This window comes from Macaca nemestrina, chromosome 5 (genome assembly GCF_043159975.1).
Source record: "Macaca nemestrina isolate mMacNem1 chromosome 5, mMacNem.hap1, whole genome shotgun sequence".
Taxonomy (NCBI): Eukaryota; Metazoa; Chordata; class Mammalia; order Primates; family Cercopithecidae; genus Macaca; species Macaca nemestrina.
Genome location: NC_092129.1, coordinates 32,647,208 through 32,672,402, shown reverse-complemented (window position 1 = coordinate 32,672,402; position 25,195 = coordinate 32,647,208). Strand labels below are relative to the sequence as shown.

At 33.4% G+C, this 25,195-nt stretch overlaps 1 protein-coding gene across 14 annotated transcripts in view; it reads left to right on the top strand.

The window, feature by feature from the left end:
* Window positions 1-25,195, top strand: part of LOC105465585 (protein tyrosine phosphatase receptor type K) — a 558,841-nt gene that overhangs the window by 522,184 nt on the left and 11,462 nt on the right. For 6 of the 14 annotated variants that reach the window (XM_071096427.1, XM_071096432.1, XM_071096424.1 and 3 more), the window contains 12 exons: window positions 310-470; window positions 6,647-6,831; window positions 8,539-8,626; window positions 9,981-10,057; window positions 10,253-10,270; window positions 12,813-12,849; window positions 14,131-14,228; window positions 14,640-14,756; window positions 19,633-19,787; window positions 22,116-22,251; window positions 22,511-22,660; window positions 24,180-24,353. In XM_071096427.1, coding sequence (XP_070952528.1) covers window positions 310-470; window positions 6,647-6,831; window positions 8,539-8,626; window positions 9,981-10,057; window positions 10,253-10,270; window positions 12,813-12,849; window positions 14,131-14,228; window positions 14,640-14,756; window positions 19,633-19,787; window positions 22,116-22,251; window positions 22,511-22,660; window positions 24,180-24,353 — 1,396 coding nt within the window. Of the gene's footprint in view, window positions 1-309; window positions 471-2,329; window positions 2,366-4,330; window positions 4,343-5,210; window positions 6,601-6,646; window positions 6,832-8,538; window positions 8,627-9,980; window positions 10,058-10,252; window positions 10,271-12,812; window positions 12,850-14,130; window positions 14,229-14,639; window positions 14,757-19,632; window positions 19,788-22,115; window positions 22,252-22,510; window positions 22,661-24,179; window positions 24,354-25,195 lie in introns of those variants that run through there. The other 8 variants (XM_071096434.1, XM_071096433.1, XM_071096426.1 and 5 more) reach the window with 4 other exon arrangements.

The following is a 25,195-nucleotide window of genomic DNA, read 5'->3' as shown; positions in this document are numbered from 1 at the left end:
TTTATTTTGCTTTTAATAACTATAATTATATTTTATTATATTTAAGAGAATAAAATATAGGAAATGATGAGAGATTTGGGTTGACAGCTTGAATATTGAAATATGCATCTGACAAAATACTTTTATAGCAAGGAACAAATATAATTGTTTGAATGTCAAACTTAATTCCTGAAATTGTGACCAGTGCTTGGGGTTTCTAAACCATGTTTGTAACATTATCCTCGGGCTCACCTGAACTACTTATTGCTGGTGTTAACTCTCCTTCAAGCCTCAAACACTAAGGATTCCGTTTTGTACTTGCCTTGGCAGCAAACTTGCTAAAAAACGCAAAGATGCCATGGGGAATACCCGGCAGGAGATGACTCACATGGTGAATGCAATGGATCGAAGTTATGCTGATCAGAGCACTCTGCATGCAGAAGATCCTCTTTCCATCACCTTCATGGACCAACATAACTTTAGTCCAAGATGTAAGTTTTTCATTAAAGTTTTAATAAATGATGTTACGGCTCATTAAGTTCACTTTGAATTCTGCACATTACCTTTTGAATAATGAGAGAGAGTAAGGAAGTGAGGGGAGAAGCAGCTAGAAAGAAGAGAAAGAGATGGAGGATATTATGGAATTTACAAGAAGGGTTCTCATGAGGATTGATACTGGATTTAGTTTAACTTCAAACTCTATGAATTTTATTACTGTATCACAAGAGATATTCCAAACATATTCCACTCAGTCCATAGCACATGTCATTGCTTTAAGTGAAAATGCATGATTGCCTACAAAAAGTTAGTTCATGTCAGAATTTGTAATTCTTTTTCCATTTGCATCTTCCTTTGTGTAAGATGAAAGTCTCTTTTGAGATAAGAGGAAACGGTAATTCTGGGAATTATTGACATAGGTAAAATCATGCCATTAAAGTAGTATATTGTAGACTCCTGGAGAATTGCAATACTGAAAAGTTAACTCAGGGAAACGTTAGTCTACATGCTCTTAAGTATCTGCTGTGAAGTCCAAAAGTATACTTGAATTGGGGGATTTGCAAGGAACAGTGAAATTCATCCATCCATCTGTCTTGAAAATTCCTAATGTTGGTCTATGAAGGCACGGCTTTTAAAATATTTCCACTGAAGTACCGTTTAAAAGCAGATGACTTTAATAATTACCCCAGAATCAATATTACTGTTTATTTTCAAATTTCATATGAATGTTATATTCTGTTCTATAGTGCATCTGTTTAAGTTAATTAAGTTTAAGTGAAATTGCCTAACTTTGTTTCTTCAAATCCTCTAGTAAAATTGATGCTTGAAGCAGGCAAATCAGGTATATCTCTTGAGTATACTGGCCTTGTATAACTTGGGCCTTATGACATTTGGCTCAGATCTCAGAGATATGCACACCCCAATTTGGAAAACATGGGTATAAGCAAAGAAACAATAGAAGTATTATCTCCTATACAAACTATGAACATATGTAGTAGTAAGATTGAAAAGAAAGTATTTGTAGGTTGTATGCTTGTATGTCTTTTCAGAGAGGGAAGGTTTTTTTTCTGAATTGTTCAGCTTGGTGAAATTTTTCGGTAACTATTGGATCTAAAATGAAGCCCATCATTTTCTATGTATATATGTATACCAAATTAGTAGTTAGGAATGCTGTACGTGAATCATTTTGGAATTTAGTTATAATCATGAAAGGGCCTTTCAGATCTATTTTATTTTTATTTCACTATAGATAAATGATGGAGAAAAACGTAAAATACTATTACTGTTGAAAGTAAGTTTTGCTGAAAATAAAGATGTATCATCTCCTTAACTACTTCATTTAATACTTAATCACTTAAGGGTTTGAAAGCATTCATGCTTCCCAAACTTGTCTATCTATTGCCTATGTTAGGACCTTATTTGAAAGTTTGAATTCCGCAGTGTAACTATAAATATCCACTTACGAACTTAGAGAAAGGATTAAATCTATTTCCCACAGCTAACTGAAAAAAAATTATTTGGAATGAATATGAGATAATTATTTCTTTAAATACCTTACACTTGATAGATCTAAAATACATGGTTTTTTTTCTTTAATTTTTGTAACGGCAGGTTGGATCTTCTGGCTTTTTAAATTAAACAGAGTTCTGAACTATAATTATAGATACACCTCTCTTGATGTTTAGATATAACGCAAGCTGGGAGAGAAAATTTTACATTTGCAGAATACAGTAATCTGAGAAAATTTAATGATTATATTTCTTAAAAAAGCATAAATCTATTTTAAAGAAAAAAGATTTTAAAAAACAATTTTAGAGCAATATATTCCTTCATGAGCTTTGTTTTCCTGCAGTGCCCAATGATCCACTTGTACCGACTGCTGTGTTAGGTGAGGCCCTAAATCTTTATCATCTTTTCATTGCATGGATGACACCTCCTTGCATGGGTTTGCCCACATACAGATTATTTACAGTGCAGGAGGCAGCTTGATTTTGAAAATAGCCATAGTATTATCAAAGAGAGCAACTGTGTTCAACTCAATATCAGATCTAGTGGATTTCAAATTAGCAAAGCATGCTATTTAATGTATTCTTTAATTCTTGATTGTTAGATTTGGAGCAGTAGTACAATGGCCCTTAATGTATAACTAATATTAACATGTCAAAATTAGCAGAATGAAGCCAAATGCATACATCTCAGGGTCCAGTGTTGCTTGAATAACTAGTTTATATGTAAAAGTCTACCTAATGGAAAGGAATGTTTCTAAATCCTCCTAATTTATAACCACAAAAGAACAAATTTACAAGTGAACATTAGGATTATGTGCATTTGCTTTAGCTTTTGTCTTTATTAAGACTATTATAATGTAGGTAAAATTGCTAAAATCTTGATGTGGGGTTTGACATTCTACATGAACTTTATCTGATAAGTAGTGTTACCTTTCAAGAAATTTAGAACAAGCTACTTGGGTTACCACTGTATAACATCTAATACAACTGCTATTGCTAATGACAATTAAGGCTTTTACAGATGTAAAATTATATTATTTTTTAAATCTACCTATATATTTAAGAATGGAATGGGTTTCATTCCACTTTGTACCCTATTCCTTGACTAATTATACACCAATGATTAGTAACCAGCTTGCCTATATGTTCACAGGTTCCATATCAATTTTACCAGTGTTTCTAGTTAAGCTTTAACCAAAGAAATAGGGAAATTATCAGATAAATATATCTTGTAAATTCCCAAATGTCATGTTTGTTATTTAATATTTCTTGTGAACATAAAACTTTAACTCATGTTTTATGCTTGTATTTTTGTTATCCATACAATCAATGTTAAATTGAATTTTTAAAATATTTTGGAACAACACAACTAACTCAGGTAGAATATACCTCTCATTCACTAAAATAAATATTTAAAATTATAATTTTATAATTGCTATGAAGGATATATATTCTTAAATAATCTGAAAAGTCAATGTTCTTCATCTCTACTTGCACTCTCCCTTTGATGTCCACCAATAATGGTTAAGAAGTGAACTGGGGATTTGCCCCAGGGAGTGATCTGATCACACAGGGAGGAGCCATAAATGATGATCACTGGGGATCATTAAGGAGACATCAGATGCCTCCGAAAATGTCATCTTCTGCTAAGCACTGTAGACTGCTGTCAGTATAAAGTTAATAAATTTCAATTAAAAATATTGATAACTAATTGGAAAAAATTAGTTGCTTCAATGCTAAGTTTCATTACAATAATTTTCTACACATATGTAAAGTCCAAGTCTCATTCCTCCTGTAGATTTACAATATGAACTCATAAAAATACCTTACATCTTTGTTTTCCCATCTGTAAAACAGTATAATAATTCCTACCATACCTTTTTCACAGGATTTTATTATAAAGAGAAAATTAGATCATGTGTATGAGTTTTATAAACTATAAATAATTATTATAATAATTTTTCCTGTGAAAAAGGATTTTCATGTTTAAGGAAAGTCAGATTTAACACAATAGAGTCATGAAGTCTAGTTATATAAACATTCATTATATATTTTATTTAATTTTGAAAGTCAAGCTGGTTTTAAAAATATATTGGCATTCTTTAAAAGCTAACTATCTCATTAATCATATTAGATGTAGAAATGATATGTTGTATTTTTCATCATTCTTAGGATTGTGGTCTTTAGAGTTTTGCATCCAATCGATTTTGTATTTATAATGCAGTTTCTGAAATCACTTCAAATATTGTTTAATGCTAATGCTTACTGATTTAAAAGGGCTTAGAAACTTTTCATATTGACTAATATTTTTGGTTTTTGTGTTTTACTGCTTCATTGGGTTTAAGTTCCTATAACAGGTAAGTGTATTGCAAAGAACTCTAGAAAACCTTTCAATCAAGGATGTATTTCAAGTTATTATTCTTAAATGTATAATAAGGATAATGATTAGTACATGTACCATCACTACTAGTCACATTATTAGGTGGTTTAATGAGGCAGAAATGTATTGAGATTAATAATGCATATGTGATGATTTTAAAGACCTTACTGCTCATTGTACTACTGTATTAAAGTTTAATGCAAAACAAAAGGCACTGTCTATTTTATATTAGGACACAATCATCTGTAAGATTTGGAATATGGGTGAATTCTGTGTTTCTCACTAAGCCTTTTTCAATTGTAAATATTCTGCTACTCTAGCAGGTAAAAGTGAGCTCTGGGGCTGCTCCACTGAGCCCTGGCTACCTTCCTCCAGCTTGAGTGATTGCATTTTGCCTCTCTGACGTTATCTGTTCTCTTTACTTTTCATCCTTAACTGTATATTCTGCAGCAGTCCCCAAATCAGTTGCTTCTGAATTTAATTTTTCTGGGGAGATGTATTTATTCTTTATGTCAGTCTGTTGATTGTAATATTTTAATAGAAGTAGATCCATTGACTTCGGTCTCATATTGACAATAGGAAACTCATGAATCAAGTTTATTAGCCAATGTTTTTGTGTAGAGGGGTGGGAAAAATCTGAGTAAAAGACATGAATTCACTTAGGTGGTTAGGTCACAACAGAATCTATCAGGGATTTTTTGATTCAATGTGGTATTTTTAGGAATGAATGCAAAAAATAAGCATTCAGCTTAATAAGAGGGAGTAAAGATAAATGCAATCAAGCTAAATTACAGAGGCACACAAATCTGATTGTAGGGTTCTTTTTTTTTTTCCCCCTTCTCCAGGAAGAAAAAATGTTTATCATGGGGACAACAATTCATTTTTTGCCATATCCTATTTGTAGAGTTGGTGATAGAACAGGCAAATGTACTAGCACTTGAAATATGTTTATCTGTTAATTAAATATCGTTCTCTACAGTATGCATTATCGTTAAAAAAAAAAAAAAAAAAAGTTCCCCTAAGAGTGTATTTTCTCTTCTGTTAATGAGTATGACGGTATAATGCTTTTCAAAGTAACACCCCTTAAAACATTTGTTGTTTTTTTTTTTAATTGGTAAGTTTAAATGTGATAAATATGAGCATGCTTCTCATTGTAATGTTTAGTACTTTGGTCATTAAAATACTGTTTATTCTTCATAGGCAAAAATGTTCTTGTTCTTTTCTTCTTATGACAGAAAAAGAATTTAAAGTTTCTTTTCTTTTAAAGCTAATGACACAATTGGGAAGGGACTTACACTTAATTGTGGGTGGTCAGGGATTCAGTTGACTTTTTAATTCATTCATTGGAATGTTTATTGAGTGACTTATGCATCAGGCACTAGGAATAGGAAGAAAAATATTCTGTCTCTGTACTCTGTGTTTGGAATTTAGTGAGGAAAATAGCCAAGTAAATAAATGATCAAAATATAGATTAAGTGAAATGACATGTAAAAATGAATAAGAGGTCATGGGAACATAAAGAAGGAGCATTGTAACTCAACCTGGAGGGGCCAGAAAAGACTTCCAGGGGAGGAACCCACATTTTGCTCCAGAAGCACACCCTGCTTTCTCTCACAGCGTGGCCAGGAGACTCAGAATATGTTTGCAATAAAAACAATAATAGTAATAAGTCAAGGTGGCAGAGGTTGAATATAAATGCACGTGTAGTCTGGCTAGCAGACAGAGTGGCATCGGGGGTGATCATGTGGAATGCCCATGTTTCCTAGTGCCGAGTGTGCTATGGTAAGAAGCCTCAGAGAATAGGGCCACAAGAACAAGAAGAGCAGCCCTTTGGGGATGGGCCACCTAGATCGGGTGTCTCTGAGGGAGGTTGGGATATGGGTGGGAAGGAGTTTGGTCAACTTAATCGACCATGAAAATACCCCTCCACTTGACAGCTGGGTCCTCTGGTCCCACTCTATACTGCTATGACTGCAGATACAAGAAAAAGAACTCAGCAAAATTTCCCACTTAAGCTTTTAAAAGAAGGTCTATCAGATGCCTTCCTGCATCTCACAGGATCTGTTTTCTTGCTGATCCACACATAATATACTCTCACCTCAAACCTTGAGTTTTGTCTTTGGGGATACTGCCTAGGCCTATACTGTATGATATTTCTTTCCCAGAATTCCTCTTATTATCAAAAAGATCTTAAGGTCTTAAAATCCTCATTGCATAGATATATATATTAAACAAGATAACTTTGTTTCTTTTTTAACTTCTGAAATCTGAAAAATGCCAGATGAGAACCACAGTGCTACAGCAGAGTCCAGTCGCCTTCTAGACGTACCTCGCTACCTCTGTGAGGGGACGGAATCCCCTTACCAGACAGGACAGCTGCATCCAGCCATCAGGGTAGCTGATTTACTGCAACACATTAATCTCATGAAGACATCAGACAGCTATGGGTTCAAAGAGGAATATGAGGTGAATAAGTTTCGATACTGTATTGAATTTGATTTTTAACTAGGATACTCAGTGGAATTTAATCTTTTTTCCCGTCTTTAACACAACAAGGAGGGGATTGCTCTGTAGGCTCTCTAATCTAGTGTTTATCATGGGAATGGGAAGGGAATGGGGAAAAAGCACTTCCCAGAGATATATCTGAGTCTAAATTTATTACAAGAATCTTTAATGTTGGATTCCATAATTTATTTTACTATGGCATTAAAAAATACTTTGTGTATCTTCTCATGCAAAAATCAAGTAGCAATACACTTTGGTTCCCATTGTTCCATTACAGATTCTATCATTTGAATGAATCAAGTAGCAGGTACTTCTCTGCCTCTTCATTTGTTGACCTTATGATTGAGAAATCAAATGAAGCTTTGTGCTCTAAATGTACTACTTGCCACTCTCAGGTTAATTTTATGGATTATTGGTTGAGGGTGGCTGAGAAAAAAAATGGAGCACTGCAAATCTGGTAAACAACACTGAGAAGCTGAAAGAAGGCAGTGGGAAATATTTCTTCCAACCTTATTTCCCCTTCCTACTCAAACCAAAATACCAGGACTTATCTTACAAAGGCAGTGATTTAAAACCAAACATTCCAACTAATGTAATATAGCAAAAGGGAAATAGTTCCTTTGCCACCCTTCACTTACTGAGAAATACCAATCTGGGGCATGGAAGGAAGCCAGCCCACTCCCCATGAACACATCACAGTACCCACACATTTAAAGTGAAAGAATCCAAGTAATATTTGGCTTTGAAAAGACCATCCAAAACACATCCAATTTCATGAAGAATCTTTTAAACTCTATATTTTATCTATGGATTACTTGAATACCTTAAATTAGGAGTATTAATTATCTCTGAATTTTGAAAGTTGATTTTAGATATATGCCAGAAACACTATGCCATGGTAACAAAATAAGTACAAAGAATTAGACTATTCTGTCAGAGCTGGTTCTTTTTGTTCATTTCACGTGTATTCCTGTGTACCTTGCCTCAAAGACCATTGGCCCTTTGAAGACCCCATTTCCTGTGTTGAGCAAAGTTTAAGTTCTTTTGCAAAATGAAATTTACACCCATTTTAAATTGCTGTGTGTGGTAATTAAACTAGTCAACAAATTCATCTGTTCCCAGATTCTTGAAAAAGAGGACTCTATTTTAATTTTTATATGGTCCTTTGTTGTAAAGACTCAGTCCTTTTCATGATCTTCAAAGAAACTCAAATGTGATGTATTGCACACAATTTAATGAATAATTATGGAGGGAAGCAGGTTTTCTTTCTACTGTTATAAATGCTAAATGATGCACATTTGAAAGATACTCATTAAAAGTTTTTTTTGCAGTTTTGATGCATTATCATTCAATACGTTTTGAAAAGAATGCTACTTTTCTGCTTCTACCTCTTGTTATAGTGATCTTAAATTTAAAATACTTTCAAGGTCCATTTTTTTTTTCTCTAAAGTTATTATTTTGTCTTTAATTTGACCTCAATCCAATTTGAGATGAACAAGTATGAATCCAACAAAGCGGCTTTGAGGTCTGAGAATGAAACTTGTTTACTACTGTGGGATTCCTTTCCTCTCTGAGAAAGTGGTTTTTACTATTTGGGGCTTCCGAACAGATAACCTGATTTTTAAAAAGGAATTAAATTCAGTCTGTTTATTCATTTTGTTTTTCCAGAGCTTTTTTGAAGGACAATCAGCATCTTGGGATGTAGCTAAAAAAGATCAAAATAGAGCAAAAAACCGATATGGAAACATTATAGCATGTAAGTTCCCATACAATTCTTGGTGAATGTAAATATTATATGCTTATATGGTTTTAAACCTTAATAAAAATCCCAGAGAGTGGTGTGTCTGTTTATGAAGTAATCTATTTCATATTAAGACAGCATTTACAGTCAGGCTCAGGGGCTCACGCCTGCAATCCCAGCACTTTGGGAGGCCAAGGCGGACATATCACCTGAGGTCAGGAGTTTGAGACCAACCTGGCCAACATGGCAAAACCCTATTTCTGCTAAAAATACAAAATTACCCAGCTTGGTGGCACGTGGCTGTAATCCTAGCTACTCAGGATGCTTAGGAAATAGAATTGCTTGAACCCAGGAGATGGAGGTTGCAATGAACAGAGATTGTTACTGCACTCCAGCCTGGGCGGCAAAGCGAGACTCCATCTCAAAAAACAACAACAAACAAAAACAACATTGGCTATTAGCAGTGATTCTGAAATTGTCATCATCCTCATTAATCAAATTGACTCAGCCACTTCACCCTGTGGAGATAACTTGCTGTTTGATTTCATGTTTGTACATAAATGCATGGGGTGTTACTGAACAGCTAAGACTATCAGGATAATGAAAAAATAAGATATTTTCAGTTATAAACTGTTTTAACACCCCATCAAACATATTCAAGATTGGGGTGTTATTCTTTCCACATGCGTTTAATTCTTACTTGGAGGCACTGTCTAAACTCCAGTTGTTCGGTATTATTTATCATTAGGGACTTCCTCCTGAGTAAGTCCTCAAGATATACACGGGATAATAAAGTCATTATCAGACAAAACCACAGATCAGTAAGGAAAGTAGCAGGTAGTTTAACTTGTAACTAGCTGCTGATTTACCTAGACCACTCTATTCTGAATTTAAATTATTTTAAAGTATCTTATGAATAGCTCAAAATCTAACCTTGATTTTCAGGGAGTAAGAAACTGAGAACAGGAATTCAAAATTCACTTTTTAATTCTGTAGCTCATTTGCTGTAAAGTGCAGAAGAAAAGGATCCAACCCATTTAAAGTCATGACTAAGAAGCAAAATTAGAAGTTAAGTCTAGTTCAGTTATGTGGACAATTATATGACTCAAATGATTACTTACCAGACAATTTCATGTCTCCTAAACACTAACTATGAAGGTTCAAGTCAGTGAAGCTTGAGTCACAGAGTATTATAAATGTAATAGCAAGGCTCACTAAAGTTCTTATACTTCTTCAAAGGACTGATTTGGTAGTAATATACTATGGATAGACTATGGGCAACCACTGAATTCTTTGGTCTCAACCAATGACATTGCCTCAGAACAGGGAGAAAATTTAACAGCTTATATTTATTATTTAAAATTTTTAGATGATCACTCCAGAGTAATTTTGCAACCCGTAGAGGATGATCCTTCCTCAGATTATATTAATGCCAACTATATTGATGTAAGTATTTTTATAGTTAAGTATGTCTACTTTATTGACTTATATATATGAACCTTTTTGCCCATTACCTATAAAGCGATTGCTAGCTTTTTAAAATTTAAAAGTACAAACTGTACACTTTTCCTTGTTCTACGTCCTAGTACTTACTGACGTTGTTGTGCTTTCTTTCACACCTGACTTTGGTTTGGGCTGTAGATTTGGCTGTACAGGGATGTAAGTACCACTATATGTAAATAACAGCACCCTATTATAAATACAAACGTTCTTAATTACAGTTATTACTAATGCTCTCTTACTACTAGTTATTTCTGCATGCTTCACCTAATTAGCTTCATACTATGTATCTCTGTTCGTTTTTTTGTAATTCTTTCACATGCGTAAAGATCTATTTTACCTCCTTCCCTTTTCTTGTGTAGAAAAACAGGACCATTTTTAGCTTTGACAATTTATTATGTACTCGAGTTTTATTTGTTGATGATTTCTGTTTCTGGCTTTTATTCTTACCCTTCCCTAAACATATGTGAGAAGCTGGATAGTATGATGTGTATTAGTGTGACTGAAATTTTACTTTTTACATTTGACTTCTGATGTTAAAATGAGTAGGGAGACTATTTTGTGATGTGTTGTATTGGCTTCTAAAGTAAGAAAATTACTCAGGCAAAATAATTACTAAATTTCAATTGTAAAATACACATATCACACATATATATCGAATCACAGAAATGAAAAAGTTTGCTTCTATCATATATTTCACTGTTAAATTTTGATTGCATATATATCTACATGCAAATTCTTTATTTAAAGGAAGTAATTATCAAACAAAATATAAAACATTCTTAAAGGGCAATATATTACATTACCTATAAGGAGGACAGGCTCTTTGTGATACCACCTGGTTCATAATCACACTGGAGAGCTTGGGAATGTTACTTCTCTCTCTGTACCTCAGTTTCCTTATCTTTGCAGTGGGGATAATAATAGTACTAACCTCATCACTTTGTTGTGAGAATTAAATGAAGTCATGCATGTTGAGCATTTTGCCCAATGCCTAGCACTCATTAAACTTCAACTTTTTTCTTTTTACAATTAAAATCTAGGTGTGCTGTAATTAAATTGATTCATAATATGTGTAATTATAAGACAAAAGGTGGGGGTGTTAAGTATGGCAGCATATGTATACTTTTATAGACATAAAAGATATGAAACCTAGGACCCAACATTTTCTAATTTCCATAAATAGGAAATAATTTTCTTTACATTTATTAAGTTCACATTTTAGAGTTTATGTTATGAATTGTATGTATTTAGTTGAATTAATATATTTTATAAAGCATAGTATATGAGTATATGGGTTCAATTTCTGATCATAATCTTACTCTTATTCATTAAATTTATCAAACATGTCATTATGTAAAACTAAGCTAATGGTCTAATTTTTAGAATAAAATAATCAACAGTTCTATGAAAAATTTGTAATTGTTCTTACCTATTTACTTTAACCTGGGTTTTCTGCCAGGACATGTACACTGGAGCCTTGTTATAAAACTATTTCATGGTTCATACTGTAGGACTGTATTTTAAATAAGACTTGTTATCCAGTCTTTCTGTTAAGACCCCAGTGTATTTTGGTCTATTTCTATACAATTTCATAATTTTCCCTCTCCCATTAGTTCATTATATGTAAAAGATATAAGTATATACTTCGGCAATTGGTATTTTTTTAAGAACTGCAAATACATATAAAGCTTGGAAAAATTTTTCCATAAAACATTGTGCTATTTTCCATAAAACATTGTGGTATATTAAAAAGTTGAAATCTTCCAAATTTGCAATGTCATACTCCTGCTATTAAATTTTAGGTTGGAGATCTCAGTTCACATGTATTTATATGTGTATTGAGTTGCCCACACCAATAAGTGGACAAATTGTACCACAGACTTTCACTAAGGCTCATTTGTAAATATGCAACAAATTCAGAACTTAGGATCGTATCATCAACATTTTTGCAACTTATGCTCTGTTGGTATTCAAACCAATTGAGAGCGACTAACAATCTATTCCTCCTCAACAGAACTTTTAGCACACTGAAAAAAAATACTAAATTTTTACTCAAGATAAAATGCCTTTTTAAAAAGTCTTCTTTCCCTATATATATATGTGTGTGTACCTATAATTATGTGTGTGTAAATTAACATTGTGAGCACGCACAAAATAGTTTTTGCATATCCCTGAATGTATTATCGAAAAGGAATATTCTCTAAAAATCTCAGCAGGACTTTGATTGGATGCACACATGCATTGTCCAGCTCTAACATTGGAATGTTCTGTTATTTTTTTTATGGTTCTAATATGTCCTCGTCCATTTGTAATGCAGTGTGTTGTACTTTTGGATGATAAAATGAGAATTAATATTTTTAAACACTATTTTACCAGGAATGAATGACTAAACATTTACATGAAGGCATAAACATTTTAGTGAAACCAAACAAAATCTATGAGGTTATATTCCATGGCAAACAAAAATAAATTATACAATATATATTCCAATCAGAGCCTTTAAAATATTTAATTTTTGTTTTATGTTTACCTTTCAGATAACGTAGGTTTGAGAAGTGAACTATGTGTTCACTACTCATTTCTGGACTTTTTATTATAACTTAATCTTAACAGGTGGTTGTCTTCATCTTTTTATGCCTTCATTCATTTATTTCTGATATTGATGTAAAATGATAACTAATTTGTTCTCCTATTTTAGGGCTACCAGAGACCAAGTCATTACATTGCAACCCAAGGTAAAACTTTGCCTTGTTAAATGTTATAGAAAAAACAAACTTGCTTATTCATCTATATAGTGGTTTTTATTTTTTTTAATTTTATCTTAGTAACAAAAAAATCAGCCCTTCTGATTAACACTGCTCCTTACTCATTTGTACAGTACAAATTTGTTATGTGTGTAAAGCTTATATAAATTCAAGCTTGATTTACTTTTAATTAAAAGTAAAAGAAAAGCTGGTAGTGGTTATTATGATTTGATCCTTGTTATACAGATAGGTCAGAGCACTCGTCCATAGTGCCAGCCAGAGGAATTACTCATTTTTGAGAAAAGGAAAAAGAAGTCTCATATAAGAGGCCTGTCTTCTTGCAGCAAGTTTGTTAATAGTACCCAAGACCAATATTGTTATAATGAGCTATTATACTGAGCAATTTTTTGACAAGTCAAGACTAAGACAAAACAAAGAGATGGAATTTAGTCAAGTTAATTCTTCATGGAAAATAATAAGAAAGTAGAGAGATCTGGTTATAGTGGTACACTGGGGAGTAAAAGTATCCAAACAAAAAGCATCTGTAGTTATCTCTCTAAATTGACTACTGGCCCTCAGAAGAGAAACCTGTACATCTATTTTATATAAAAGGAAAGTAAAACAAAAGCTAGGTTTACTCATTTGACAAGGGTCATTTTTCTATGTTTTCACATATGTTTGGAGTAACTGAGTTCAGTTGTATACTCTTTAAAGTTAGAAAGATCAACCATAGTGTGAACAATATTCATTTTTATGATATTCAGTAGAGAATAGCCCAGCACATGCTTTTGCAGTTTGGAGATTATATAATGATAAGATTAGAGTATGTCCTTACATGTAAGGATATGTTTTTTATTGATCCCTAAACATGTACTATTTATAAATAGTGGGCACTTATTTAATTGGTAATATATGCTGTCTGGTTGATGGTGGTATAAGAGTTCTAGTTTTTACATATATTTGAAGATGTGTTAAAATGACTTAGTGACTGATATAAATACCCAAGAAACTAGTGATAGTGTCTTCTAAATTGGGAAGTATAGAGGGCAAATTGAAAAAAAAAGAAAAAAGAAAAAAAAAGTTACATATGCCTATGGTTTTGCCTATTGTGAGAATTTAGATATGAACTGGATTTCAGTATTTTCAGTGACATTTTGCGCTGGACATTTTTTTTGGAATTATTTCATTTACTCTGTTTCTTATCTTAGCTAAACTTCTTACTAACTACAAAATTCCTTTGATAACATAATATTCTAATTAATTTCTTCATAGGTCCCGTTCATGAAACAGTATATGATTTCTGGAGGATGATTTGGCAAGAACAATCTGCTTGCATTGTGATGGTTACAAATTTAGTTGAGGTTGGCCGGGTAAGAGGAATAAAAAGAATTTTTTTGTCATAAAAATGAATCTAGTTGAGAGGCAGCATATAAGAGACTCAAAATAGAATATCATCCAATTGTTTAAAAAAATTTATAGGCACAGCATTTTAATTGAGTACCTCTAAATAGACCTTGAATGGCTGAGAAATTATTTGATTTCTCATTGAGTAACAATATAAGCTTTAATTTTGTACTAGAATCTAATTGCATTATCAGGCTTGTATATTTTTTGTGAGACTATATGAACTCTGTTTATTGTGTAATAGTTTTTTTTTTCTCATTTATAGATTTTTAACTGAGTTTTAATTGTGACCTAAAGAGTTATTGCTGGAATTAAATCACCTTGGCTAATTAGTAGTATATATTCAGGTCTACCTATGTATTCTTTTTGTCACTTAGGTTAAATGCTATAAATATTGGCCTGATGATACTGAAGTTTATGGTGACTTCAAAGTAACTTGTGTAGAAATGGAACCACTTGCTGAATATGTAGTTAGGACATTCACCCTGGAAAGGGTAAGTACTCTAAAATTCTATTTTAAAAAGTTATATCAAAACTGCTTTTTCTCTTAAAACCTTTGTCAAGTTCTGTTTTCGTGATGCTATAAAATCCATTCATTCATGTATTCATTCCACAAATGTTTATTTAAGAGTTTACTATGTGCCAGACATGTTTCTAAACCTTGGGACACATGTTAAAATCTCCTCTTGTCGATCTTATAGCCGATTGAATTAAGACAGCAATAAAAATAAATAAATCAACTAATATACATCATGACAAGTGCTATAGAGAAAAATAATGTTAGGAAAGGAAGTAGGGAATATTATTGAGGCAGGGGGAAGAAATGGTTTACAATTTTGAAAGGATGATCAAAGAAGAACTCATTGTTAAGGAATATGAGTAGAGACCTAAGTGAGGGAGTGACGGGTTATGTCCAGGGCAGTAATGTTTCTGACAGAAGGGAGAGTCATTTCAGAAGCCCGGAGGCATGTGTAAAGATGTTAGAATGCCAGACAGTCAGCAGGCCAAGATGTTCAGAGATCCATAAGTGAAGGGGAAAGGAATACAAAATGAAGGCAGAGAAATCACAAAATTGGATAAGTGGTGCTTTGTAGGCCATGATGATTTTAGTTCATACTAAAACTGAGTTAGGCTGCCATTGTAGGGTTTGTGAGCCCAGGGATAACATGGTCTGATTTTTATTTCTAAAAGGATCACTCCAAGTGTTACATTGCAAAGAATAATGTGAGGTGGCTGGTGTAGTAGACTGAAGTGGAATATAGTAACAGTGAAATACATTTTGTGGTAAAGCTTGGTAGATTTGACCACATAAAACTGTGAAATTACCTGTGGCACAAAATTTTATCAAAGGTACATACACACAAAAGAACCTGGTGATTATTTATTAATGTCCTTAATTTATAATGTTAATACCAGTAGAAGAAAAAAACACTAGAATCTCTGAAGAAACACAATTGTTAACATGCCTATTAAAAATGTTTAACCTAGTGTACTGATACACCATTTTGTCCTTTCAAATCAGCTAGAACTTTAAAAAATAATCCTCATTGAGTGTTAGAATGTGTTGAAACATATTTTTATACATTACTGATCATAGTTAAATTGCTACAAACCTTCTTTAAATCAATAAAACAATGTATCTCCAGAGCTTTAAAATATTTATGTCCTTTGAGAAGTTAACTTTCATGAATCTTTCCTAAGGAGTTTATTTAAAATATAATGAATTCATTTATAGCATTAGAAACCTATAGATAACCATAAATGGCCAACAATAGAGAAATAGTTGAATAGTATTTTATAAAAACATTTGTGAGTTATCCTACCAACACGAAAAAATTAGGCAAAATATTAAGGTGAAACTAGCATTATACAGAACAACATAATCATGATTATTGTAACTATAAAATATGTATGAAAATTTCTTAGATAAATCAAGTAGAATAAAATAAGCAATTGATATGGGAGATTTCACAGAGAACCATTAAGCTTGATTTAATGAATAACTAGATCATATTATCAAAAAGAAAATGTAGAATATACAGTCTCTTAAGTTCATACAAGTCTTATAAAAATCAATGATGATCTTAGTAATAAGGAAAATCTGAATACGTAACAAAAAGTTGAGATATTTCCAAAATCCAAGAGAAAGCAATAACAAACCACTGACCAATGACCCCAGAAATTAGCCTATTAGAAGTTACCAAATCCTCTTCTGAATAATCCTTGAATGATTTCCTCAAAACTACAATTACATTGTATAGATCAACAGTTTTACATCAAAATTTACCTCATTATTCTGTAAGAAAAATTTACACCCATAAGTGATTTCTGTTTTGAAATGTGCTCTGAAATCACGTGAAAAGTTGTAACATTGAAAAATCAGGAAAAGTAGAATCGAACAAAGGAAAAATTAAATATAAAAAAGAAACAAATGAGAAAAAAGAAATAAAAAGCTTGTTTATTGAAAAGATCAATAAAGTAATTAAACCACTATCAATTCTAAATGAGGTACAATGAAAACAAAATACGCAATATTAGGAAACACAGAGGGACATAGCCGTTATACCTGCTATTAGAAAAGCTATAGAAAATATTATGTATAAACCTAAAAATATAACTTTTAGTCTAGGACACTGATTTTCTAGCAAACGCTAATTCTCAAAAATTAGATCATGAAGAGTTAGAAGCACAAATAGATGGTAAAAGAAAATAGAATGATTGTTAAACTTTATCATTAAAATTGCACTGTGATTTTAAAGTTAAAGTTCCTTTATCCTTTAAGGAATAGCTAATGTCTATGTCTATGTTTTAAAAGTTAGCATAACGTACTTGGAATCCTAGGCAAGAGAATCATCCGAGCCCGGAAGGCAGAGGTTGCAGTGAGCCAAGATGGCGCCACTGCTCTCCAGCCTGGACAACAGAGGGAGACACTGTCTCCAAAAAAAGAAAAAAAAAAAAAAGAAGAAGGTTAGTATAATGGTGATAACAGAATCAGATAACGATAGCATTCCCTGGAGCACTCATTCTCTCTTTCACAATCTCTTTCTTCTCTCTCTTCCCCATGCACACACACATTGCAGACCAGTTTCATTCAAGAACATGAAAACATTCAAAATAAAATATTGAAAATTCGGATCTAGGAGTGAATTAAGAAAATATCACTACATGAGCTATTGTTTTTTCCCTAAGAATGCAAGAAGATTGCAACTGTAGTGGGAAATCTAACAGGATATTTTATTATGTCAGTACATTAAAGGACCAAAACTGTATGACTTTATTAATAGATAAATGCATTTAATTTTATTTTCAAAATATTTATAGTAATACTCTAATTAGGGAAGCTAAGAGACATCCTAAACCATGATAAAGGTGATTCAACAATACCTAGTAGCAGCCATGTTAAGGAATGAAGAACTAAAGACTATTCGTTTATCATAAAAAACTAGTATAAAGATTATATTACTGCTTCTACAATCAAGAATGTTATGTGGATAATCAGTGTCGCTAATATTAAACATTTTTGGAAGTTTTAGCAAATGAAATAAGGCAGCAAAAGGAATAAACTGTGTAACTACTAGAAAAGACAAATTATTTTAAGATGAAAGGATTTATACCAAGAAAACTACAGATAATATTTTTAAATGGGATGTATAAATGTTTATTTAAATGATTAAATCTGCATAAATAGTCATAAGTTATAGCTTATCTTTATATTAGCAATAAGCAGAAATAAGAAAATATTACTAAATAATCTTTAAAAATAAAAAGTGCCAAACTATCTCAGAATATATTTAATAAGAATGATACAGTTCCTGGTTGAATAAAAACACAACCGTGTACTTATGGATACACATAATATGTGAATGAGTGCAGCCATGCACCGTGTTCCAGAATATAGGAGTAGTTGATATTAATAACACTGTATGGATATAATGCAATCCTATTTGGAAAATCGTTGGATTTTTTTTTTTTCTTATTATTATTTAGAACAAGAAAAGGGGGGGTGGGTTTAACCATATATTTGAAAATCACTCAGAAAAATAAAAAAAAAAAACATTAGGGAAATAGGCGCTGACATATAAAAATGTACTAAAAAGAGCAAATCCTATAAATGTAATAGAAAGATAAAGGGAGCAAGGCCCATCCAGCAACTCTAATAAAAGAATTAATATAGAAGGAGTCAAGTAATACCTAAAATCAGGCCTTGAAACAATTTTTGACCTTCTTCACTAGAGTTGAAAAGTAGCAAAAGGTGATTATCCATTGGGGTGATTCCATGGTGATGCTTATCATTGTGATTGTTACAATTGTTTGTTCATCCCTGCTTTGTGTAGGGCATTGTGCTAGGAATTGGAATTAAGAAAACCTTTAAGAAATGATCACTAACTTCCAAGGTTTTGGTGATACTGGTCTATATAAGATTGAATCTAAAGATAAACTTTTCCTCAATTTTGTTTATTCCATGTAATGTGTCTACCTTTTCTGATTGAACAAGTGAGACTGAGAGTTTACAGATAGTTCACAATAGAATTTGAATTATATAGATTAAAGTGGGATTTTGTTTCCTTTTGCTACAAATGTGAGTTCTTAAAAATAAATTCTGCAGTATTTAATCTATACCTTCCAAGCTGTGCTACCTCAATCTACAGCCTTCTCCTAACACAAAGGAAGGAGAAAGCTTTGAAATGTGCATTTATGTAGGATTCTCTTAAATCAACCCAATGGGAGAGCAGCACAACAGCAGATGCTTCACTTCTTTCATTTTGTATTTGTGTTACTATAATACTGTGCTGAATTATTTCACAGAGCTAAGAAAAATAGTTTGCCCAAAGAACAGTTTAGCTGCCTGTATATTTTCACAAGCCAATCTAGAGCAGCACTGTCCTGGAAAATCCCTACATGCTATGCTTCAAAATCATTTTCAACATGGATAAGCAAGGCATTAAAATCTCTTTGTGAGGTGAGAAGCTGGAAAGTTGCTTTTATACACCACTTGAGAACTCAATGCGTTGGGTCAATAGGGCTGCATTTTAGCTTTCCCATTTCCTTCTTTTCCCCTAATAATTTAATGTGTTGTCATTTCCAGCAGAAACAAGCTGTCAAAGTAAATAAAATTTACCCAGACTTTTAGAACTGAGCAAGACTTCTAATTTTCTTTCTTTGGCAGTTGTCTGACAATAAAGGTAAGCTCCTAGTCCATGTTAGGCCTTCACTTTTTTTTTTTTTTTTAATTTTAAGAAAAGGCATAATCTTTGGTAAAGTTTTTATTGTTATCATTGTCAGTTGGGTCTGTACCCACAATTGTGTTTAATGGCTTTATTTTGGCCATTAAAATGGCTTTTGAAAACATTTATTTCCATCTTTGCACAGAGGGGCTACAATGAAATCCGTGAAGTTAAACAGTTCCATTTCACGGGCTGGCCTGACCATGGAGTGCCCTACCATGCTACAGGGCTGCTTTCCTTTATCCGGCGAGTCAAGTTATCCAACCCTCCCAGTGCGGGCCCCATCGTTGTACATTGCAGGTGAGTGGTGGTCCAAATGGTGTTGACTTTATGCAATCAGCTTATTTTAGAGTGTCAAGACAAGGCTTTTGAGCACAAAAGCTAATGTGTGCTTACAAAGTTCCAGCTTGCTTGTATTATAGATAAAGTAAAACAGCAATAAAATAAAAGTTTCTGTAAGTAGTCTATAAAACAGGAATTTAAGAAATACATACATTCATCCTAATGTGTGTAGTGTTATCCACAATTTAAAGTATAGAAACTCTGCCTTTTAGTGGCAACATCTGTGTTTTTTGTTTTTATCACTTTTGCAAATCCCATATCGTATAGAATGCTAGGTTGAAATAGACATTTCTTGCCAATCTAGAAAATTCCCAATAGAATTCCAGCTTTTAAAACTAAATTTCAGACATACAGAGTTACTAAATGGCCTAAATTTCAAGGATTTGTGCTGCAAAACAGCTATTTAAAAAAAAAAAAAAATCTAAAGACTTCACATTAGAGGACCTTGAAAACTGCATCAGTGAGATTCAGCAAATATGTGCCAAAAAACACGAACATTATATCCAGACTTTCTTCTGATTAGAAACTTCTCTTAAAACAAGCATTTATAGATACTAAAAGCAAATTACATGGCCTCATTTTGAGGTGTGACCAGAAAAATAAGTACTGAATCTGAAAAGCGTTTCCTAAATGATGCTGCATACCATTCTCAAATGCTCTTCCCTCCAAGCTACATAATAGGTTGTACCTAATTATTTTTTGCTATCTGAAAATCCAACCTAGTCAGGGTTTAAATAACCGTGTGTAAAAGAGGGGAAAAAAAGCGAGAATGAAGTAAAGGTAAAACATCCCATAGGATCAGATACTATGTACCCTGAAAACAAAAAAATAATCTTCCTTTCAATCCTCCTCATGAAATCTGATGTACTCTTAAATTACATTCCTGTCTCTAACTCTGGGAACAGTGATTGAGAAGATGGTAGGGGACAAAAATAAATAGAGATAGCCACAATATCTTTTGCTTAAATTTCTAAAAGAACAGTGAGTTTAAGAGAAGTGACCAAATCTGGATAACAATGAAATAATGTTACTAGCCTATCTAAGCACTTACAAAATGAGATAAATGGGTTTTCAATTTAAGGATTTCTTGATTTATCAGAGAGGTTTACTTTCTTATGAATTGCTTGCTTCAGAAGTGCTCTAAGAGTCTCAGATACTCTCTTGAAACAGAAGTGTCATTTTCCACTTACACTGAAGTATCTCTGGACTACAAAGTGAATTCCCCACTCCCTCAAAAAAATCTTTATTTTGTTTTCTCCATTGACTTCTATATATAAAATTGGAGAAACATTCCCCAGGGGCAAAATAATCACACTATATTATGATTAAAGGATACAAAATACAGTAAGATAGAGGAATACATTTTAGTGTTCTATACCACTGTAGGATAAGTCCGGTAAATGATAATGTTTAGTTGGAGAGAGCTAGAAGGAGGATACTGAATGTTCACAACACAAATGATACATGTTTGAGAGGATTCATATACCCATCACCCTTTTCTGATCACTATACATTATATGTATTGAAATATCACTATGTACCGAAGAATATGTACATTATTATTTGCCAATTCAAGAATAAAATATAATTTTAAAAAATACCTTAGAATTAAGTATAGTAAGATAGTGGCTAGCCTTGTGACTTGCTGGGAATCATATTCTACACTTAATAATTCATTTTCCTTTCTCTTCAGATCATGATTCAAATAGTCTTTACACTGTTACTCTCCTCTCTTTATGTAACCATCATTCTCTTGCCCATCCCCACCATTTGCATTTCCTGTGAATCATGGCTCCTCAGATTTCCCATTTAAAGGTTTGGGAATTAATTTTCTTTTGCCTTGGTATTTACAAGAGGCGAACACAGTGAGTGAGCCAACATTCTCACATTGTTGCCAGAGGACACACAGCTAGATGAATCTAAAAATATTCAATCTGGAGTTAAATTCTGAAGCATGAATCTGCCACTTGATCAATTCTATGAACTTGAAATTATGTGTATTAAATTTACATAAAATGAAAATTGTGAGAGAGGTATGGAATTTAAATAACGTTATTTTCAATTTGGAAATAATTTCGAACTTTTGTTCCAATCTTTAGTTTATACCAAAGCAGATACTCTGCATGAAGTTATTTGTACATTCACAAGCTTTTACACAGCATGGACAAGTGCTGTGCCTTGCGCTTTGTTAAATCAATTTGATTCTACCTATCTGACAGTGGAAAAGGTCCTTCTTTAAGGTTATGAAGACTAACATGCATCTTGCAATTTGTTAATTTTTTTCAGTGCTGGTGCTGGACGAACTGGCTGCTACATTGTGATTGACATCATGCTGGACATGGCTGAAAGAGAGGGTGTTGTTGATATCTACAATTGTGTCAAAGCCTTAAGATCTCGACGTATTAATATGGTCCAGACAGAGGTATGTAGATTTACCTGTATGGACTTTTTTTTTTTTCTTTTTTTGCAAACAAAGAGTAGATGTCTCTCATATGTACTCTAGTCAACCGAAAGAGTAGATGTTTTTCATATGTAATCAATATTAGCTCAGTCATATAGAAAAATATTGGTGTTTTCATTCATATTTCCATATAGAGAAAATTTTCTGCATTCCCTAACTTCGATGACAGAGAAGTGATACTAAAACTAGTACAAAATTTTCTTTTTCATTCTTTTGGTAGGAACAGTACATTTTTATTCATGATGCCATTTTAGAAGCCTGCTTATGTGGAGAAACTGCCATACCTGTCTGTGAATTTAAAGCTGCATATTTTGATATGATTAGAATAGACTCCCAGACTAACTCTTCACATCTCAAGGATGAATTTCAGGTATTAACTGTTTCTAAAACCTCTTTTATGACTTACTACAATTTGTTCTGGGCACTAGGAATCATTTTAAAGAAGGTCTTTCAAGTCCCTTTGATCCTGTTTTAAATACAATACATATCTCTTTCATTATACATATTATATAGTCATTTTTCTATTAATGAATTTGTATCTACTATATCCAAAGTGACAAATAAGTTCAGACTTAGGGAAGAGCAAAGGGGAAAGGTATCATAAAAGTCAAAATTAGGGCAGGCAACGTGGCTCACACCTGTAATCTCAGCACTTTGGGAGGCCGAGGCGGGTGGATCAGGAGGTCAGGAGATCGAGACCATCTTGGCTAACACAGTGAAACCCCATCTCTACTAAAAATACAAAAAAAAGTAGCCGGGCGTGGTGGCGGGTGCCTGTAGTCCCAGCTACTCGGGAGGCTGAGGCAGGAGAATGGCATGAACCCAGGAGGCAGAGCTTGCAGTGAGCCGAGATCACATCACTGCACTCCAGCATCAGTGACAGAGCGAGACTCTGTCTCAAAAGAAAAAAAAAAAAAATCAAAATTAGCAGTGATTTGTGTGTATTTATAGCCTTTTTTCATGCAGCCATACAGATTTTGACCTGGTCACTCACAGTGTGATGAGATCAAGCACATTAATTACTACTGAGTCTGGGTTCAGTGGCGGCTCACACCTATAATACCAGCACTTTGGGAAGCCAAGGCAGGCGGATCTTGAGGTCAGCAGTTCAAGACCAGCCTGGCCAACATGGCAAAACCTCATCTCTACAAAGAGTACAAAAAATAGCTGGGCATAGTGGTGCATGCCTGTAGTCCCAGCTACTCAGGAGGTTGAGATGGGAAGATTGCTTGACTCTGGAAGATTACTTCACCCTGGAAGGCTGTGGTGAGCTAAGATATCACCACTGCACTCCAACCTGGGCAATAGAGCAAGGCCCTGTCTCAATAATAATAATAATAATAATAATAATAATAATAAATAATGAAGTTTGTAGTAAATACTATTTCAAAACAGCCCTAAATGTTTTCACTGCCCTTAAAACATCTCTGAAGGTGGGTGAAAATAAATTCAAGAGCAGAGACCAAATTATTTGATTGTTGGTCCAGTGCTCTTTCCAACATACCATAGCTTATCTTCAAATATGGCAAGCCCAGATGTTACTACAAATTATACCGTTTCCCACTGTGATGAAGGGTCATCATCATCATGGACTTCCCGATTGTATTTTCTTTGGTTAAGGCAATGCATTTTGAAGGTAGCAGTGTTGTTTAGCGTCCCTTTTCCTTTTAAGAAGAGGAGCACAGAACAATGTGTGTCTTGTTTTTTTGTCACTTCTCAGGCTTCATTAGCTTTAACTACAAAGTCTATCAGCCTGTCATAGTAGCAAATGCCATTGCCTTGCACAAATCCTTAACTTTCTACTTGGCCTTCTAAAAGCCTGATGGATCTGTGTTACACTGCTAAATGGGTCACACTATCTTTTAACCTGGGTTCTCTTTTCTTTTTAGACTCTGAATTCAGTCACCCCTCGACTACAAGCTGAAGACTGCAGTATAGCGTGCCTGCCAAGGAACCATGACAAGAATCGTTTCATGGACATGCTGCCACCTGACAGATGTCTGCCTTTTTTAATTACAATTGATGGGGAGAGCAGTAACTACATCAATGCTGCTCTTATGGACGTAAGAGACTGCCCTCTTTGTTAGTGTAGAGTGCTGTGTGAAAAGCTACATAATGCAACTGAACACTGGCTAGTTTTCTTTTCGAGGAAATTAAAATAACCTAAAAAGGAGAAGTGGAAACTTTTATTGAAATATATTTTTTTGGAAAATGATTTTAGATTTTCCCTATAGGGATTCTTAAGAACTGTCATTTTTATAGCCTTATTGTAGATTTGGAGCTTAATTGTCAGTTATTATATTCATATAGTAAATACTGCAGATTATAAATGTCAATTATTTTCAGAAAAGAAAATCATGCCTTATCTATTTTGAATATAATTAGAAATGAATGTTTTAAATCACAGCATGCCAAATCGTACAAAAATTGTGTTAATTTGGGAAATTTTTATTTCTGACATTTAATGTTTCAGTAATTTACAATTAATTTGTTGGCCATTAATCAATAAAGACTATTATAAGTAACTAGAGAAGAGATGGATGGTATTAGGTTCACACATCCATCATAATGAAAGAACGATCTTGCCCCATTCAAAATCTTAAACTGCAGAGTGTTGTAGCCCATAGACAAAACAATATGGAAAGAAAGTTTTTTGTTTTAGTTTTTTATGTTGTTGTTGTTGTTGAGACAGTCTAACTCTGTCACCCAGGCTGGAGTGCAGTGGCATGATCTCAGCTCACTGCAACCTCCGCCTCCCAGGTTCAAGCAATTCTCCCGCCTCAGACTCTCGAGTAACTTGGACCACAGGAGCGTGCCACCACACCTGGCTAATTTTTTTTGTTTGTTGTTGTTTTTGAGACAGAGTTTCACTCTTGTTGCCCAGGTTAGAGTGCAATGGCACGAT